We start from the raw sequence: 21,507 nt of genomic DNA, 5'->3' as shown, positions 1-21,507 counted from the left end.
CCATTACAGACAGTTGACAAGAAGGTGTGTGTAACAGTAGGGAGAAATTAGTATTGGGGAAATTGTTTAGGTTTCCACTCCGACTCTTCCTCTTGAATAAAGACTGGGAGTTATTTTTCTTCCCTTGGTATCCTGCTGTTAATTGATTTATCTCATTAGACTGACCTCACACTTGGTAAAGAAATCCCCATTGTTTCATGTGCTTATGCCCAAATAAATTTGTTAGTCTCTGAGGTGCCACAAGGACGACTCACTTTTTTTTTGCTCATACAGACTTACTCAGCTACCACTGAAACCAATCCCTAACAAGTCAACCCTATCATTTGCCTTTGAGGGGGATAGGCAGGAAGGAAGATAGTATGCAGAAGTGATTTGAGGTTTGGTTCTGTTATCAAGTAATTATATGTTTGTTTGTTCCACTTATATAAACATACTTGTGCACTAACTTTGATGCTAAGGCTGACAGGAAGACTGCTACCAGATAAGATCAGTTCTCAAAAGTTCAAAATACTCAAGTTTATAACATTTAAAAAGAAAGCAATGTCAGTGTGCTCATCAAAAATAACTTGAGTTGAACTCTCATTATTTACATTCTGAAACTGAAATAGTTGGTAACTTTTATGCGATGGTTTCTGCCTTCATGACTCGCTCTTCAAAAAAATGTTATCAGCACACTAGCTGATTTTCAGTGGCACTCACACTGCCTGGGTCCTGGCCACAGGTCTCGGGGGCTCTGTATTTTAATTTGATTTTAAATGAAGCTTCTTAAACATTTTAAAAACCTTATTTACTTTACATACAACAATATTTTAATTATATATTATAGACTTATAGAAAGAGCCCTTCTAAAAACATTAAAATATATTACTGGCATGCAAAACCTTAAATCAGAGTGAACAAATGAAGACTCAGCACACCACTTCCGAAAGGTTGCCAACCCCTGATCTATACTGAAGCTTTTTAGGAGAAAAGAGAATATCAGTTTATAATTCTCTGCATGTGTATGCCTCAGTATTCTATTAAAAACCATGAAAAACCATTAAGCAGTTTAATTTAAAAGGAGATGAATTACAAATGCACTATGGATTCACTGCTCAAGAATCCCAGTTTTTGCATCAGAAGTTCTCTCTGTCCTTGATTGTGTGTCATCCTTCAGTTAGGTCTGAGATTTGAAGATTCAGAAAGTAATAGCAGTTTTGAAGCACTATTCACAACCATTTAATTGTTCAGGAGTCTTTTCCCCTTCTTAAATGACACTTTGCCTTATTTTATTTCAATGTCTTAATTTTTATGAGGTTTGTCCCCAGTTTTTGTAATAAAATGTTGACAGGGACTGCCTGATGCTATAAAATGCACCATGTTCCACATTTCTTAACCCTCCTAACCAACAACAAACCCCTCTTTAAAAAAACTTTTGTGGCTGGGATTATTTTTAAAGGATTTTCATGGTCAGCACAAAGCCTGTGAGACCTCAGTACAAAAAGAGTGTCACAATAATAATATGTATTTAGCATTTACATATGGCTTAATGGATTTTCAATGCATTGTACAAACAGTGGGCCAAATACATCCCTGCCAAAACTCCATTGCAGTGACAGTAATTGCATGAGGTGTGATTTTGACCAACTAGCTAGCTAATTCTCATCCGATTAAGGAAGGAAAATATTATCCCAATTTTGTAGGTTCTTTTCTCATTTGGGGCGCATATCCAAGAATTCAACCTGATTTGGGGTCACTGGAAAACCACGAATTTTCATAGCTTCTACCCAGAAGCATAAACCAGAACAAGTTTGCTCCCAAACTGGCCACAGGCTGAGCTGAATTTCAGATTTTGTAATCAAACCCCAAACCAGGCAAAGTTTAAATCCTAACTCTCCATGAGACTCTTCATACACCTGCCACAGTAATCTTTTCAGTCAAAACAAGGAGACTGTCAAGTAATGATAATAGTGATCTCCATTTTACAGATGGGAAAACAGAGGAACTAAGTGATTTGCCCAAATTTGCAAAAACCCCCGTTTCCTAGCTCCATGGTCTTAAATACAAAGTCATGCTATCTCCCTGCCTATATAGCATTTTCAGACAGATATTTTTAAATGTACACAGCCACATTGGTAAATAATAGCAAATCACAGGAGAGTATGACTTATATATATAGCTAAAATATTTTAACTTTCTTCATCAATCAGGAAGAATCATAGATATAGATATTTTATCAGGAAATGTGAGAAGAAAGATAGCCCAGAGTTTGGGGTACTGGCCTACGATGTGGGAAACCCAGGCTCTATTCTCTGCTCTGCCACAGACTTCCTGTGTGACCTTGTACTTTGCTTCTTTGTGACGGGGGTCACCATCTGTAAAAAACAGGAGTCCTGGAAAACAGATGTGTGCCACTGGGATAAAACTGCCCAGTGAAATATCATGTAAATAATGCCCCTACAACCAAGTTGGCCATGGGATTCACACACACAAAACACAGTGTATAGAAAAAGATTCACTGGTCTTCGTACTGATTTTAGAACAGAGATAGAAACAAGGAGATGATAAAATGGACGGTCATCTGTTCTTGGAACAGCACTATAGGCTGTATAACACCATAGGAAATAGAAATTAGTTTTATGGTTTTGGAACAAATCTTATACTTTTGCTATAGCTACAGCATTCAGATTGAACACTTGACTCCACAAAGTCCAGCAGCTGGTTTAATGGTTCTAGTTAAGGCCTTTCCATGGTGCTACTACAGAGGAGCTAGGGTGAAATCCTGACTCTGTTGAAGTCGGTGGCAAAACTCTTGTTGACTTCAGTGGGGCCAGGAGAGTAGCAAAGAGTAAATCTTAAAAAGTTGCCATTTTCCTTGGATTATTTAATATTTATAATTAGTAGATGTTGTTAAAAATCTAGCAGACATTCTACTTCAGACACCAGGAATGAAATGCATAACTTGTTGAAGTCAATGAAAAAACTCACATTGACTTCAGCAGGGATGGGATTTCACCCAGGAAATTTTCTGTTTTGGTAATTTTCTAGATCTGTATTGTATATGTTTTCCATGTAAATATTTAAGTTGATCTTCTAGCTGCTCTCTCAGTAGTTCATTGTATGTTAGAATTTCTTTTGTTAAAAAATGGTAAGAGATCCTTAGCTCAGCTCAGGAATAATTTATTTTTGTCTTTATCAAGCTATAATTTAAATTGTTTCAGCTATTAGGTAGGGAGACTAAATAGTGGTTTGGTGCTATTTTTTCACTAAGTTGGTACGGCAATGTTTTTTCTTCAGAAAATGCCAATTTGTGAAAACCAAGCTTTTTGTGGGAAAGTGTCAGTTTCAAGGAAAATTAAATCAAGAAATGTTTCTTGATGAAATTTCTGGTCAGAGAAGACTCTGCCAGAATAGCCTGGTGGTCAGAGCACTCACCTGGGGTGGTTTGAATCAGCTAAAGCATGGACTTTAAATCTAGGTTTCCCACATCCCCGGTGAGTGCCCCACCTATTCTGGCATGGGTCTCTGCTTTTTTTCCAAAAGGTTTCAGGCTCATCCCAATGCAGAATGGAACATTTTTGAAATAATGAAAATGTGTGTTGAGTGGGAAAATAACTTCTCACCAAGCCATCTAGTCATCACACAGTAGCAAATATATAAACAGCATAGGTCACCTTAGTTTTTGAGTATTTGGGTACAAATTTTCCCCAGGGTTCAAGCAGGAATGAGTTTACTGGTTTCGACCTAATCCCCAGTGGGGATCTGAAAACACTACAGAATACAGACACTATTAGCAGTTATAGTGCAGGATGTAGGAGACTGACAAGGTGACAATAGCAGGGGTGTTGAAGAACAGGACTGAAGGAGGAGATTTTTCAAAGGCATAAATGGGAGTTAGGCATCAAATTTCACTGATTGCCAATAGAAGTTGGATACCTAACTCCTTTAGTCTCCTTTGAAATTCCCAGCCAAGGTGTATTGACAAATCTTGGTGGGAAAGTTGGACTGCTGCAGTCAGCACCATTGTTCTTTAGTGAAAAGATTTGTGTAATTTCAGAGAGCTGCACATAAACCACTACAGTAAATTGCATTTTGTTAGACAGGGGCATTTTTTCCAAGGAGCCCAAGCTTATCAGCGTAATCACAGAAAACAATATGGTTTTGCTTTATCTGATTGTGTACATGGAACCCATTTCAGTTGCTCCTCTCCAGTTATTAAATACTGCCAGAATGGTGTGCTTCATCTAGCAGTGTTCCCATTCTTGGCTTGTCCCATCACAACAGCAGTACCAGGTTTTAATGACAGTGTGAAGACTAGGGGTTGTTCATATTTAAATGCATTTTAAGTCTACAACACTGCCACTTTTTCACTGTGATCAAACAGCACTTCCAAAACTAGTGTCGTCTTTGGGCCTGATCCCACGTTCCAAACCCTCATTGCATTGATGGGCATTTATGGTGCATGAATGTTGTTTGATCAGGCCTTTTCTGAAATTTCCAAGATTTGAATATCTTGCTATGAGCACCACATCTTGACATTTCAGTTCAGTCAACTGAGTGGACAAACAGCACTTTATCTGAAGAAGGAAGAGGGAAAGCGGGGTGGAGAGCAGTAGGCAGTGTCAGTTAGAAAGAAGATAGGTTTACGACAGAAGAAGAGAAAAGTAAAGAAGAAGAGAAAACAAGAAAGGAGCTGGGAAACAGAGGAGGCTGAAACAGGAAAAACAGGAGGGTAGGTAAGGCAGGAGAGAGAACAGGAAGTAGTGCCTGGTGCTGCACTCTTGGATGTGCACATAGATTAGACTGTACACTGCCAATCTGTGGAATGGAAACTGTCTCCGAATCCCTGATTAAACTCACTAACTCCCTTAGAAGAGCCTCCATTCCAGCCCCACCAAATGTTCGTGGCTTGGGTCTAGATCAGCAGTGAGCAAAATAAGGCCCACAGGTCTAACATTTCAATATGGTCTAACATTTCTGTCCGGCTCACCTTGACTAACATTTCTGTCCAGCCTTCTCTGCCCCCTCGCAATCGCTGTGTCCAGGCTGCTAAAAGTTCCTGCCTGCCTGATGTGGTCCCATGCTGCTCCAGGAAGTTGCCAGCTACTGCTGTACATTTCTGCACCTCCCTGGTGGGGGGGAGGCAGCTCCTTGCACTGCCCCCGCCCGCAGCACAGTCCTCACAGTTCCCATTGGCTGGAAACTGGCTAATGGGAGCTGCAGGGGTGGTGCTTGCGGGCGCAGGCAGCGCACAGAGACCTGCTGCCCCCCTCCCCCTAAGGGGCACGCTGAGATGTGCCAGCAGCAGCCAGCTGCAGCCACTTCCAGGAGCGCCATGGGGCCACAGCATGCAGGCAGGCAGCCTGCCTGAGCCCTGCTGTGCTGCTGGCTTGGAGCCACCTGTGGTAAACGCCTCCTGGCCAGAGCCTACACCTCACACCCCAACCCCCTGCCCAGGTCAGAACCCCCTCCTGCACCCAAACTCCCTCACAGACCCCACACCCCCTTCCTGCACTCCAACACTCTGCACCAGCCTGGAACTCTCTCCTGCACCCCAACTCTCTCCCAGACCCCGCACATCTTCCATTAATGTAGTAGAAATGTGTGGCCCGTGACCACTTATCAAATTCGAGGAGTAGCCCACCTACGAAAATTATTGTGCGCTCTCGCACTAGATGGTCTTTGTAAATCAGTAGATCATATAGGCAGCAGGTTTCAGAGTAGCAGCCATGTTACTCTGTATCTGCAAAAAGAACAGGAGTACTTGTGGCACCTTAGAGACTTAACAAATTTATTTCAGCATAAGCTTTCGTGGGCTACGGTTAGGGTTAGCTGTAGCCCACGAAAGCTTATGCTGAAATAGGCAGCAGTGTGGTTCATATTAGCTTACAATGGCTTTTTCTGCATTAGATATTGTCTAAGAGATTAAGGAAAGTTTTGTATTTATTGGTATTTCCGGTGACACATCTAAACATGAATCATTCGTAGGGATGGTCTAGATCAGGCGTGCGCAAACTGCAGCCCTCCCACACCCCTGCCTTGAGCCCCCTGCTGCATCCCTCCTGCACCCCAATCCCTGCCCTGAGCCCCCTGCCACACCCCGCATCCCCTCCTGCACCCTAACCCCCTGCTCTGAGACACCTCCCACCCCCTCCTTTACCCTTACCCTGAGCCCCCCTGTACATGCCGCACCCCTCCTGCACCCCAGCCCCTTACCCTGAGCCCCTTCCTGCACACTGCACCCCCTCCTACACCCCACACTCCCTCCCGCGCCCCACCCCTACGTTCATGGCCGTGCATGCAATTTCTCCACCCAGATGTGGCCCTCGGGCCAAAAAGTTTGCCCACCCATGGCCTAGATAATACTTAGTCCAGCAGACTGGACTAGATGACTCTAGAGGTCCCTTCCAGTCCTATGATTCATAAGGTCTTTGATGCAGAAATTTACCCAGGTTGTTGTTCTACCACATCATCTATTAGAAATACAGAAAAAACCTTCCGTTTTGGTTAAAATGTATACAGCTTTAACATGTTCCTTAATGTATCAACTTTATCATTCAACACCGGTTATCTCATTATTCCTTTCGATACTTCAGTTGGGCAGTCTGCCATTCCAGGTTCTACCATTCTGTTCCATTGATTCAGCAACAGACTTGACAGTCTGCATTAAGGTTAATTATTTTGATCTTGTATAAACCCATATAGTGCCAAAAGCTGTGTACAGCCTGTTACTAACAAATATGGCAAATAATTCAGAAAAGACAGAAGTGGTCAATAAATATTTCTGTTTTCTATTGGGGGGGAAGATTATGTAGTCGTATCATATAGTGATGATAATGCTCTTTCCATTCCACTTATTTCTCAGGATGATGATAATCAGCGGCTAGTAAAGTAAGACATTTTTAAATTAATAGGTCCAGATAATGTACATCTAAGAGTTTTGAAAGAGCTGGCTGAGGAGATCACTGGACCATCTTGTTGATTCGCTATACATTTTGGAATACCAAGGAAGTTCCAGAAGGCTGGAAGAAAGCTATATTAAAAAAGGGTAAACCGGATGATCTAGGTAATCATAGGCCTGTCAGTCTGACATTATTCTAGGGCAAAACAGTGGAGTGACTGATACAGGATTCGATAAATAAAGAATTAAAAGGAGGTAATATAATTAATGCCAAAGACCATAGTTTGTAGGTAATAGATTGTCAAACTAACTTAATCTTTTTTCTTGAGATTACAAGTTTGATTGATAAAAGTAAGAGTCTTGATGTAACATACTTAGGCTTCTGAAAGGTGCATGACATTTTGCTCAAAAACTTAGAAGGATATAGAAGTAACACAGCATACATTAAGCAGATTAAAAATTGGCTAACTGCTAGGTTTCAAAAGTTAATTGTTAACAAGGAATCATTGGGTATGTTTCTTGTGGGTTCTTCCGGGATCAGTTCTTGGTTCTACTCTACTTAACATTTTTATCAGTGATCTGGGGGAGGGGAGAGAGAATCATTGCTGATAAAGTGTGCAGATGACACAAACATTGAGGTACTGGTAAATAATGAAGAGAACAGGTTATGGATACAGAGCGATCTGGATTGCTTGGTAAACTGGGCACAAGCAACAATATGCATTTTAGACTGTTCCTAGATATATACATTCAACCAAAGAATATAGGCCACAGTTCCACGATGTGGGGCTCTATCCTGGGAAGCAGTGCCACTAAAAAAGACTTGTGAGTCGTGGTGGATAATCAGCTGAACATGAGTTCCTAGTGTGCACTATGGCCAAAAGGGCTAATGTGATCCATGGATGCATAAGCAGGGGTGTGATATTTTGAGGATTACCCAGACCAGTAAGGCACGTGTGCCCCATAAGCTCTTGCTGCTCAGTAGCCTGCCCACAAGTACCTTGGCTTCCACCGACCTAGCTACTCCTTGCAAGTGGACACTAACAGCCCTTCCTGTCCCGAGTCTCCCTCAAATCCATCCTGCCAGAGTTTAACTGTCAGACACTCTAACTTTTCCCCTCTGGTTCATCACCCCCAAAAATGTAAAACCAGTCCCCCAGATACCAGCTTACTTTGGCCCCCATGCTCCACACAGTTTGCACAACAGAGAGATCCTTGGCTTTATTTAATAGAAAAACCACAGATTAAGAGAGAGCAACCATATACAAGTTACACAGCAAATAAACATAAAGATGATGCTTCAGGCTTTACATTTCCATATTGGATAAAATCCCTTTTCTAATACAAGATAACTATTGCCTTTGAACAGTTTCTCCCCTAATTATAGTGGGGATCCATCATTTCACTGATAGCTTCCTGCCTAGAAGCTGCCTTTAAATTTCTGGATGAAAAACTTCAAGCAAAATCCTGCTTTTAAAAGGCTTTTTTCTCCTCTCCCCACACCCCTATCCTTGGAGACTTGTGTTTATTCAGTGTGTGGAACCCCCTCTTGATTCCACAGTTGGAATGTCTCTGTGTCTTTCCTTTAACTCTAATGGCCCATCTTTGTCTTTTCCTGGCTGGACAATGGGTCATTACTTGGAGTTGGTTGCATATAAACACCTGGCTTGGGAGGCACTCCTCCCTGTCTGATTGATCCCTGTTCTGATGTGAGTGGGGACAAAGTGTCTGAGCCCAGTTCTCTATATACACAGATACATACATTCATAACCATAGCCTGTATACATAGCTCATAATGATTATCAAGTTTAGAACATTACAAGCTTTCACAACAGACCTTACTTGACTTATTTAATAGCACAGTAATGTTGTATACAGTTGATTGACTGTTTATTCTTTGGGGCTCAATCCCCTGTTCTCCTCTTGGGGTGTCTGGATCCTGATTGTTACCAAGGGAATTTCAAGTAGGAGTAGAGAGGTTATTTTACCTTTGTATTTGTCACTGATGTGACCCACTGCAGGAATACTGTGTCCAGTTCTGGTGTCCACACTTCAGGAAAGATGTTGATAAACTGGAGAGGGTTCAGAGAAGAGCCATGAGAATGATTAAAGGATTAGAAAGCATGGTTAATAGTGATTGATTCAAGGAGTTCAATCTATTTATCTTAACAAAGAGAAGATTAAGGGGTGACTTGATTACGGTCTGTAAGTACTTACCTTCGGAATAAATAGTAAATAATCGGCTCTTCAGGCTAGCAGAGAAAGGTGATTCAATGGCTGGAAGATGAAGCTGGAAAGTCTAGATTTTAGACTTAGAACACCCTTGGATGGCTTGATGGATCCTCAGTGTGGTAAGTCTCAAGTAAAACAACCTGAAATAAAATCGTGTAGAAAAAGAATTATAGGGTTGAAGAGGTATTTGCAGCCCCAGATGTGTCTGATTAATGAGCATTATCTCTTCATCTTAAAAAAACAACATTGCTTCTCAACTCAGCTATGAAATAAATCTTATTTGTGCTTTTTGAAAACGTCTGCTCTTTGGCACATATTCAGAAATGCTCTGAGACAGCATAGGTTGTTGTACTGATGACATACTGAGAATCAAGGGCTAGGGGAAAATTTTAGATTTGAAACCTCAAAACAATTCCCTCATGTAAGCTAAGGCCAAAATGGGACAGTTTGATCATTTCAGTTTCTGGCAGTGAAATTCAAGAGATATATTTAAGAATTGTGTTTCAGTCAGTGTACATTGAAGTTCACAACTCCATCTCAAAGGAACTTTTCTGAGTTTAAATATGTTTGTCAAAGACAATTGTAGAGAGTAATACACTTCTTTGGAGTTGGTGATGCAATAGCAGATTGGTAACTATAAACTTAAGATACATTTACGACTTAATCACTTTGCAGTGTTTAAAATTGCATCTTTATTTATCTAGAGCTGGATTCTCCTGTATGCCCAGTTACTTTCTGCTATGAAATTAAAGCAGCACAGGGCTGGTCTACACTGGGGGGGCATCAATCTAAGATACGCAGTCGAAGTATCTTAGATCAATTTACCTGGGGTCCTCACGGCGCAGAATTGACGTCCGCGGCTCCCTGTGTCGACTCCGCTACCGCCGCTCGCTCCAGTGGAGTTCCGGAGTCGACAGAAGCATGTTCAGGGATCGATATATCATGTCTAGATGAGATGCGATATATTGATCCCTGAAAAAAAATCGATCGCTACCCGCCGATACGGCGGGTAGTCTGGACATACCCTCAGAGATTTACATTAGAGAATTCTTCCCATATAATGACAGTCTCTTCTGGCACAAACCTGGGGGAAGGCAACTGTGTCATCCAATGAAGGAGAAAGTAGGGGGTGGAGAGGAGCTTATTTGGGGAGGTGTGGGGGCATAGCAGAATGAGGTTGTGCTACACCTGACTCTCTGCTGATGGGAACTTCTGACCAGGCTGTAAGTAATATCTGTCCTCTGCAGTTCAATTTACACTGACCTGGACAGCAGCATTCGGCACTCGCCATCTCTTTCCACTACACCTGTGAATCAAGCTCCTGCCTTTTCCACAGGATTTAATATTTCAGCAGAATTCTTGAACAATTTAGAATCCCTATATAATTCAGAGCCCAAATCACCAGAAAGTATTGTTTGTTTTTAATGCCATTCAAGCTCAAGAAGGGCACTTATGCTGGCTATGCAGCATGCTCACTTTTTCAAGGAAAGCTCAGCCTTCTAAGTAAGCAAAAAACAAAACAAACAAAAAACATAAAATAGAATCTTAAAAGATCCATAGCTTGGAAAACTGATGATGCTCAGTAATAGGTGAGGAGAGTTGGCATAAAGAATGCCTTGCTCTCAAGTCAATGGGAATTTTTCTGTTGAAGTCAGTGGGCTTTGGATAAGGTCTTTAGTTTTTCTTATCTGCCTGACTCATGTCCAGTCACCCTGGGAGGAACTTGACCCTTCTCCTACATCACTGACATCATTTCAGGAAGCCATAGCACCATGAGCTGAGCGGAATCCAGGACTTCTGGCTTTGAAAAGGGGTGAGTGGGATAAATATCTAATCTGGCATTCTGTGGCCACTAGTGCATGTGTACTTATACCTCAGAATACCAAGGTGCTGTGTTATCCAAGTGTAAACCCCTCAGGGTTTCAACGAGCCAACAAGCCACAATGGGAGTGGATGCAGTATTCCAAAGTTACTACATTTCAGACAGAGGAATTAAAATACCATCAAGTTAAGTGTAAGGCTTTGCTTCACTCAGACAGTTACATTTGCTTTAGCAGAGGGGACTGAAATCTGCATTGCAAGGCATTTGTTCTGCAATTGGCAACTTCATTAGAACAGCCTTAGGACACTAGGGCTATGTCTACACTACAGCCTATGTCCACTAAACTTATGTTGCTCAGGAGTGTGAATATCCCACTTCTCCCCAAGCAACATAAGTTACATTTGCATAAGTCCTCATGTTCACAGCACTATATTGGCAGGAGAGCGTCTCCTGCTGACATAGCTTCTGCCATTGATGGAGGTTCTTTTCTTTTATGCCGACGGGAGACCTCTCTCATCAGACGCACTGCAGCGGCACAGCTAAACCACTGCACCACTGTATATACAGACATGGGCTAGAGAGTTTACACTGGCAGCACCACCGCTATAAGCTCTCTATATAGCCACTCTAAGCTAACAGGAGAGAGTTCTCCCATCAGCTTAACTACTCCAGACCCCGCAAGAAGCGATAGCTCTCCCTCTGACATAGCACTGTCTACACTGGCACTTACGTCACACGGGGAGGGGTTTAATCACAGCCCTGAGTGACATAAGTTATGCCAACATAAGCTGTAGGGTTGACATAGCTTCCATAGCATCTGTCTGAGAAAATAGCTGCCTGTGATAAAGTTTTTGAAGTTAAAGGTATGTTTTGATACTCGTGATATGGTGCCAACTTATCTGATAGTGTATTTGGGCACTATCCTCCTGCCCTCAGCTTTGAAAGTGTATCTACTAGTGTCAGGTATTGAGCAGATTTATGAGATACCACTAATTCCTTGGAGTAGAAGTTCCAGAGCATCAGCAGTTCATAGGTGATAGTGTGGATTGAAGTGACTCCTGATATGAAGGGATTAACCATTGATCATGCTTTTCAGTATATCAAAGAATAAATGTACAGTGGGGCATTGTATCTTTTAAACAACCAAACAAATGGCTTTTATATTGTGACAAAGTTCCTCCTCTACCTTGGTGGGTCTTGCGCTTATTGGCGGATTTGCTCGCCTCAGAGATTCACCATGTGGATCAGGAAACAGCACAGAGACCTTCCCCTCTGGTAGAACCCACAGTCCAGGTCAATTCCTCCTATGTCTGAGTAGGCGTTGCGAGGTTTGGGGGGAACCCAGACCCACCCTCTACTCCATGTTCCAGTCCAGGGCCCTGTGGACTGCAGCGGTCTAGAGTGCCTCCTGGTACAGCTGCGTGACAGCTACAACTCCCAGGGCTACTTCCCCTTGGCCTCCTCCCAACACCTTCTTTATCCTCACAACCAGATGTTCCTCCTGATGTCTGATAATGCTTGTACTTCTCAGTCTTTCAGCAATGTCTTCTCACTCTCAGCTCCTAGTGCCTCTTGCTCCCAGCTTCTCGCATGCACACTACAAACTGAAGTGAGGTCCTTTTTAACTCAGGTGCCCTGATTAGCCAGCCTGTCCTAATTGATTCTAGCAGTTTCTTCTTAATTGGCTCCAGGTGTCCTAATTAGCCTGCCTGCCTTAGTTGGTTCCAGCAAGTTCCTGCTTGTTCTGGAACTGCCCCTGTTACCTTACCTAGGGAAAATGGATCTACTTAATCTGGGACTAATATATCTGCCTTCTAACACTCTCCTATAGCCATCTGGTCTGACACTGTCACAATATATATATTCCTGTTAATTCATGCACATAAATCCTACTGATGCTAATGGGAGCTATACAGACCTCGATAAAAGAACAGAACACAGCCACTGAGGCACAGAGCAAAAAACAGAGTTGAAAATACTAAATAAATAAAGAGGTCACATTCCTGGAATTATAACATGCAAATCACTTCACCCACACCCACTTAAAATAAATTAAAAGATTGTGGTACTTTTATTGTAGGAGGTGTTTGTCCCCTCTTGAGAATGAAGTTCTTCTACCATAGAAAAACTGAAGTGTAGGCAGTGCAAACTGACCCATCAGTGTATTTCAGCTCTGTTCCGGTTGGACCATTTCCAAGGAAAAACAGGCTGAAGACAGAGACTAGAGTATTTCTGCTGAGATTGAAAAGTAGAGCCAGTTATGAAGATGGTGGTGAGATATCCAGGAGAGACTGGCTCAGATGTAAGTTTGGATGGAGAGAGATTGGTCAGAAGTAGGAATGTAGGTCTGTGATTCACTGGCATCAAGATGGTAATCAAAACCATCAGGTCACCAGCAGATGAAGTTACCGAGAGATAGAGAGGAGGGAACCAAGGAAGATGTGTGGGGTTCCCATGGAGATTATGCAAAGAGAAGAGAAATTAAAAGGCAACATGCTCCAAAAGAATGTAGAATATGTTAAAGCAAAGCAAAATGCATTGCATCCTGCACAATAGAGAGATATTGAAGTTACCATCCTGAAAACAGAAAGAGCGCTTTACATCAGCTTGGACAGATGCAGAATATAGAATTCTCTATATAAATCTAAGTCACACCACAGGCTAAATCAGCATAACTTACTGTGTCAGCTTAATTTCTTAATAGTTTCTGTATAAATTTAGACTCAGATGTTTTCCCTTTCACTAAGTGCCATGCACAGGCACTTGAAAGCACCAGACCAAGGAAAGGAGGTAATTTAGGGCATTTCATACTGAAATGAGTAATTGCATTAAGGGCCCTGTGCTGCTCTCATTAAAGTCAATGGGAGTTTGGGCCTTTACCTTTTACTGTTTAGAATAGTTTTGGGAATCCCTTTTACCCATTGCTGAAGTATAGCATTGAATGCCCAAAGGGAAAGGGAAATGGAGCATTTAATTATTTCTTTGGATTTTTCAAGCATAATCATTTTGTGACAAATATGGTTATCCCCTTTGTGGTACCCAGCCATAATTTCAATCTTTGCCTCCCTTTAATGCTGGGCTTAACACCTCTGTGAGTATTAGTCTCTCTAATAATTGTTTGATGCACTGTAGTTGTAGCTGTGTTGGTCCCAGGGTATAAGAGAGATGAGGTGGTTGAAGTAACATTTTGTATTGGACCAACTAATATATTACCTTACCCACCTTGTCTCTCTCTAATAAGGCAATAAGGAAACAGGGACTTGGCTTCGCTATCCATCTGCACAAGCCAGCTGCAAACGGGAGTGCATGCTGCACTTTTCTAAAGGATGGTGCAACAGCTGCAGTCTCTTCACTCCACTCAGAGTAGTGCCATAATGGTCTTGTATTTTCTTCTCAGTATCTTTTTTCATGATAAACGACATATTAGTGCAGGGGTAGGTAACCTATGGCATGTGTGCTGAAGGCGGCACGCAAGCTGATTTTCAGTGGCACTCACACTGCCCAGGTCCTGGCCACCAGTCTGGGGGGGCTCTGCGTTTTAATTTAATTTTAAATGAAACTGCTTAAACATTTTAAAAACCTTATTTACTTTATATACAACAATAGTTTAGTTATATATTATAAACATATAGAAAGAGCCCTTCTAAAAACGTTAACATGTATTATCAGCACACGAAACCTTAACTTAGAGTGAATAAATGAAGACTCAGCACAGCACTTCCAAAAGGTTGCTGACCCCTGTACTAGTGGCAAGTGTGGCAGAAAAATGCTCCAGTGCAATCTGGCACAACTGGCTTTTCTTGACCATCCAGCCATGCCCTTGAAACTACTGTCAGAATAATTGTAATCTCTGGTGACAGCAAAAGAGCTAATTCCATTTATAACCGTATCAGTTATGCTTGTCCAAGGGAAAGCCCTTACCAGGAGTCTTGAGCACATGCAAATATAGCTTGAATGGGATTGAAGGGTTTAGCTAAAGTGTCCGTATTACATATTCCACTTACATAGACAATATCTTGAATAGCCACCAACTTTACAACTGAAAAGTTTAAAAGTCATTTGAAGGTATCCTTACTGCTGTAATACAGGGACAACACAACTTTTAAAGACTCAGAAGAACCTCACTGTAGTACAAATTAACCCACAGTTGATTTGACTGAACAAGGTACAGTGTCCTTGACCTTTGAATTAAAGATACCAGTATTTATTTAGCTCATAAGCTTGAGTTAACAGTGCTGCCGAGTTAAATTTATTCCAATTATTTTTAAAGCGCCAAAAACAAAAAAAAAATAATTGAATTGTTCCAAAAAGATCACATGCTCAAGAAGCAGATAGTGAAGCTGGAGTGGACTAAATAAATGTAAGCACCACAGAGACACCACTTTGCCTGGTGTTACATTGTGACACAGTGGTTTTGTTTTCCTTTCCTAAGCCATGCATTTATTCATTTATTTCACTGCATATCAACTCATGTGTTTGTCTTAGTCACAGTCCAGTTCATTTCGTTTTTGTTATTAAGAGCCTCTAATCTGTGAATGCCACTTACACACTTTTAAAGCTTTTAAAAAAATAATAGGCATCTAGTTAGCTAGTTCATTGTGCTTCCCGTCTGAGTGCAGAACAGAGTAAAATGTTGGAATTATTTAGCATAAATCCGCCAAGTCAGTTGGCCATGTTTAGTGTCTCTTTGTTGTCAGAATACCTAAGTATTGGCTTTCTTTGCTATTTAAATGCTATTCTATTTGTTCCAACTTCCCCTGTTTAACAGCAGACAAACCCAGGGAGCACTGAATGAGTCGGATGATCCTGAGACAGGCTGTCTAACTGATAACAAGCCAACTTCTCGTCACTTCTATCCTGTCGCCTTGCTGCTTGTCAGCTCGCATTTGCTGGTTGTGTGGCTTATCTTAAGTCTTGCTTTACTATTAGCCAAATATCAATAAACTTCACTTGTGTTCCTTTCTTTTCTACAAACAGCAACAAACTAATTTAAAAATAAAAGAATTATGCTGTAATATTTCTACATTTTCAGACTCACAGGATTTGTCTATAGGATACAAATGTCTAAACTGTATAGTGCTTTCATTTATTTTTCCTGAAATCTAAGACATATACTATGCATTAAGTGAGTTAATTTCCTCTTTTTGTTCATGGCAAAGTTTTCCCACTTTAACTAGCTCAAAGAAAGATCATATATATATTAGTGTCTCTATATTGAATAAATTATAGGATCCTGAAAGCTTGAACCCCACACCCTGGTTTCCAAACTCCAATCAGTCTATCAATTAAAAAGGTCAAAAGTGATTTTGCACAATACAAACTAACCCTGAGCCAAGAATAATGGTTGGGACAGTTTGTTGGATTAATTTTCATTGTTCTACTTCATTGTTGTTTATTCACTGATGGAATCTTCTATTTTGTTTAACAAATAGGTTATGTTACTGCATTGCTTAACTAACCTTTTCTGTCAAGTAACTAATGGAGGTAGAATGAGTTCTGTTTTGTAATTAAATTAACCTGTTTGTAACTGTTGCTTTGGTTGCGTTTGCTGCTTTTGCTTTCAAGACACTTTTATATTCTTTTTAACTAAGTCTTGTTTGTGTCTTGATGCACCACTTTGGCACTTGTGACTTTTGTACTGTATGTGAACAAGCATCCTTCCTTTGTAAAGAAGAGAGTTGGGTTAGGCTGTTTGGAAAGCCATTTTATCTTTTTTTCATTGCAAAGCTAAACATACTGAAATAAACTAGATATGAAAATTTCCTTTACAAATCTATAGGGCCAGACTTAATAAAATGCCTTACTCCTAGAACCTGCATATTTAGGGCTACATGTAGACTTTAACATGTACAGTAAAAAGTATGAAGGAATATTGTGAAGGATTTGAAAGGCAAGTATATTTCTAAAGTTAGCATGAAAATGTAAAATTAAATAAATTATTTAAAAAATTTTACTAAACTTTAATTAAACCTTAAGGGCAAATATAAAATTCTCATCATCTATTTCTGAGGGCAATAACTGTATTGGGGCTGGCCCTGGATTTAATTTTGTAAGATGTATCATCACTTGTGGAAAAACAAAAATGTAGAGTTGAATCTTTTGTTATTTTTACTTCAACTGTTGCTGAAACTCTGCAGTGAAGAAATAAAACATATTTATTTATTCTGTGTTTCATGAAGTTGTACTTTTTCCCCTTTCACCAGAGAAGGATGCCGCATAGAGAATGTACTGAAGAATATCAAATGCAGAAAGTATGCATTCAACATGATACAGCTGATGGCTTTCCCAAAGTACTACAGACCACCAGAGGGGACATATGGAAAAGCTGATACCTAAGTTTATAATGTAATAAGAAACACACATCTGTGCTATTAGATAATATAAAAATTGCTGTTTGTGTGTCATGAATTGGGAGTGTGTAACAAAACTAGGAGTTATCTTAGTCAGCTATCAGTGGATCTGTTTTAAATTAAAATAACTGTAGTCTGTTATTATGAAAGAGAACCTCAATTATTGTCTGATTAATACTTGAGTGTTCTCAAAACCAAGTATATACAGCCCTCACTGCTAGGCTGTAATTTAACCAGATTCCGTAAAGTAGTGGAGTTGGGCCTCATAAGTAGCTTGATGAAAGACCAAAAAGGAAAATGCAGATTGCTGCAGGAATTGATAAAAGAACAGGAGTACTTGTGGCACCGTAGAGACTAACAAATTTATTTCAGCATGAGTTTTCGTGAGCTACAGCTCACTTCTTCGGATGCAAAGAATGGGACACACAGACAGGAGATATTTATACAGACAGAGAACATGAAAAGGTGGAAGTATGCATACCAACAGGAAGAGTCTGATCAATTTTCATGTTCTCTGTATGTATAAATATCTCCTGTCTGTGTGTTCCATTCTATGCATCTGAAGAAGTGGGCTGTAGCCCACAAAAGCTTATGCTGAAATAAATTTGTTAGTCTCTAAGGTGCCACAAGTACTCCTGTTCTTTTTGCGGATACAGATTAACCCGGCTGCTACTCTGAAACCAGGAATTGATGTTAGTGAGTCCATAGGGGGGCACTGTGAGTCTGTACTCTGTGTGTGTGTGAAGTGGCACCGTCCTGCTGGAGGTGATGTCATCTGCATCAGGCATAAAACAGAGATCCCGGTCCCTTGTGGTCAAAGACCACCTTGCATTCTTCGCAAGCCATGTTAATCTCGGTCTGCTGGCCAAATTTAAATTTGGTAATTACATTCTGCTTTTTCTATAGAAGCTTGGTAATTGCAGATTGTAATTTGAAGTTTGCTAATTACATAATGTAATTTTAGTAACTACAAATTGTAATTTGGTAATTGCATTCTGTCTCTCTGGAGTTTCGGTTGGATATATTATTCTCGGCATTCTGTGCTAGAGTCAAATCCTACTCATTTTATTTATTTGTTAGGCTACGTCTTCACTACCCGTCGTATCGGCAGGTAGCAATCGATTGCTCGGGGATCGATATATCGCGTCTCATCTAGACGCGATATATCGATCCCTGAACGTGCTTATATCGATTCCGGAACTCCACCAACCTGAACGGAGTTGCGGAATTGACAGGGGGAGCCGCGGACATCGATCCCACGCCGTGAGGACGGTGAGTAATTCGATCTTAGATACTTCGACTTCAACTACGTTATTCACATAACTGAAGTTGCTTATCTAAGACTGATTTTTTCCCGTAGCGTAGACCAGCCCTTAGTCTCAGTAGAGTCAGAGGGATTACTAGCATGAGTAAGGTGACCCACATTTGCCCCTTAGACTTTACTGAGTGTTTCTGTGTTTCATTTTGGTGCTGGGTGATGTGATTCCTATGTATTAGAGGCAACATAGCTCTTTAGGATGGAATTACTTACATGTACAGTTTTGTTAATTTTTATACAGCACAAAGCCCAACATAAACATAATTATGAGGGTAAGTACTCCTTAATCTGCTACGTTGTGGCTAGTTAGCTGGTTTTCTATCACATGTATAATGCAATATGTAGGCAAAGGGTACTCTTCAGCCTTAAGTATGAATTTTAGTGCTTTTGCCAGCTTGTGTCACCTCTAAATTTATCTTCTAGACATCACAGGGTTTTTAATCACATCCATTAATTACATTCCGCCCCAACCAAAAACAAAACAAAACACAAAATCGCTCAATGATGACTGACGTTTGTATAGCACCTTCACTTTGGAGATAAAATATTTAGGGCAGGAAGATAAGAATTTTATCCAAGTACAATGCCATTGGAAATTTAAGATACCGTAGGCAAAGTGTAATTACCAAAATCAGATTTTGGCCAAGACAGAGTGGTTAACACACCCACCCCTGCTGGTATAGAAGTCACAGAAGTACTGGGGCATAATGAACTATAAATGCTCCTTTCAGTCCATTGAGATACGTTGTGTAAATGTGTATTGTACTAATAAAATATATATTTAAGCCCATAATCCTGAAAACATGCACGTGTAACGAGGAAAATGAGCAGTCGTATGAGTAAAATTTACACGTGTTCCTAAATGTTTGAAAGATCAGGCCTTGGAACAATTATTAAACATATGAGGTGAAATCCTGGCCCCAACTCCCATTGACTTCAGTGGGGCCAGGATTTCCCCCATGCTAAAAAAAGTACTCAGTGAATTTGGAACAGCTTGTTCAAAGCAGGTAATACTGACATTTAAATAATATTTTGGTACTTTTATGATTTACTCATACGTATGATTTCTTTGGCACTGTCTTGGTCGATCATTGGATATATATTTAGATTTTTCTTTTATTATACATTAAATACCTAATAGACCACAAAGAGCCTTTTGCAGTTGTCACAGCATCTTCCAGAAATACACTATTGAGATAAAAATCAGACATGTGAACTGAAGGGCTTGCATTCCTTTCAGTACTATATAATTTACTAATGGAGACAGCCTGTGCGTTCTAACTTATAAATCTGGATTTGTATATGAATTTTTAACCGTTACAGAACTGAGCCATATAAAGTCTTAATTCGGATTTATTGAACCAAAGTCTTCCTAGGAATGCTACAATCTATCCTGTCAGTCTATCTGCCACATCTGCTGTGATCTCAACATTCTTTTAGTTGTGTTTACAGTTTTTAATAAGTTACTGAATATATACATTAGGGGCTTGAGCCTGCATTTCTCATGCATCTCCATAAAACACTCCTATAGAATTTACTGGAGAATATAAGCTTTTTATAGTATTTTTAAACCAATCTGCAAATTTCTATGGCAGGGTTATCATTCTCTGTTAAATTCTGTAGGTTTTTGAGTAATTTACCTACAACCCCACTGATTTTATCCATATTAAATTCTATAGAAAGGGAAAGGAATGTTTCAAGATCTTTGTCTCTAGATTTTAAATCGTAATGTTGTGACATTTTAAAAATATTTTGGCTCTGAATTACTACTGCACCCTGATCATATTGTGTTTAATTATGTCATTTTAAATAATGAAGCTATATGAGTCGTGCAAACAAGAGCTTAAATTGCTGTCATAAACATTATTTTTACATACTTCTTAAGCTTGAAAATCACCCACAATTGTTGTTTTTAAATTACCAGTTTGTTTACCCAAATATTTTTAAAAACCACACAATACTCTGCAATGAAACAGAACTGGGCACAATAGTGTTTGGGTCTTTAAAAAAATATTGTTGTTTTTTTAGGCAAAGCAGAAGCTTTACATGCCAAGTTTTTGATTGGAACAAATACACCTCTAACTCGATATAATGCTGTCCTCGGGAACCAAAAAATCTTACTGCGTTATAGGTGAAACCGCGTTATATCGAACTTGCTTTGATCCACCGGAGTGCGCAGCTCCGCCCCTCCAGAGCACTGCTTTACTGCGTTATATCCGAATTCGTGTTATATCGGGTCGTGTTATGTCGGGGTAGAGGTGTATTTACAAATTCAAAGACCCACCGAAAACATGCTGGCACAGCTTCAAGTGTATAAGCATACACATTGCTACTTCAATGCTGAAAAACCCTTTTCTGTTGAAATATTTCCTCTGACTTAGATTTCACAGGGTAGATCCTGAGCTGCTGTGAATTGTTACAAGCTCATTGACCGCAATGGGTCTATGACAATTTACAAAAGCTGAGGATCTGTCTCCAAAACGGAGTTGTTAGCTAATCATGGATGCAAAACAAAATATTCTTCAACCAGATTTTATGAATACAAATAATCCTTTGCTTCTGTTACCAACTACACCATACCAATTCAGGATGGAGGGCCTTCCCAAAGCCCTGCAGACCACTTGAAGGATTAACAGAGGGCTCCGAATGCATATTGGAGGAGTAATTCTGAGCAAATTGATTTTCATGAGCAAACTGTACCATTTGCTAATGTATTATTGAAGAGAACTGACTTCTCTTAATGCCAGAGTCACTATAATGTTCAGACTTTGCACTGTAAAAATTTTTGTAAGGATTGAAAGCTTCTATTTTGAGAGCCAGTCTTTCAAGGGATAGAAAACAGCCATGTTTGAAGTGTATCTGGCATTTAAGGCCAAATTCTGCTTCCCTTACTCATGTGAATAGT

General features: G+C 40.2%; 1 protein-coding gene across 3 annotated transcripts in view; it reads left to right on the top strand.

Moving 5' to 3' along the window:
• The window catches only part of INPP4B (inositol polyphosphate-4-phosphatase type II B), a 329,709-nt gene extending 312,001 nt beyond the window's left edge, over positions 1-17,708 (top strand). For 2 of the 3 annotated variants that reach the window (XM_075066288.1, XM_032768983.1), the window contains one exon: positions 15,703-16,259. In XM_075066288.1, coding sequence (XP_074922389.1) covers positions 15,703-15,877 — 175 coding nt within the window. In that variant the 3' untranslated portion in view covers positions 15,878-16,259. Of the gene's footprint in view, positions 1-15,702; positions 16,260-17,137 lie in introns of those variants that run through there. The other variant, XM_032768984.2, reaches the window with a different exon arrangement.
• Positions 17,709-21,507: the final 3,799 nt, after the last annotated feature.

Source organism: Chelonoidis abingdonii, chromosome 5 (genome assembly GCF_003597395.2).
Source record: "Chelonoidis abingdonii isolate Lonesome George chromosome 5, CheloAbing_2.0, whole genome shotgun sequence".
NCBI lineage: Eukaryota > Metazoa > Chordata > Testudines > Testudinidae > Chelonoidis > Chelonoidis abingdonii.
The sequence above is the reverse complement of the archived record's forward strand: the minus strand, read 5'-3'. Positions and strand labels throughout refer to the sequence as shown.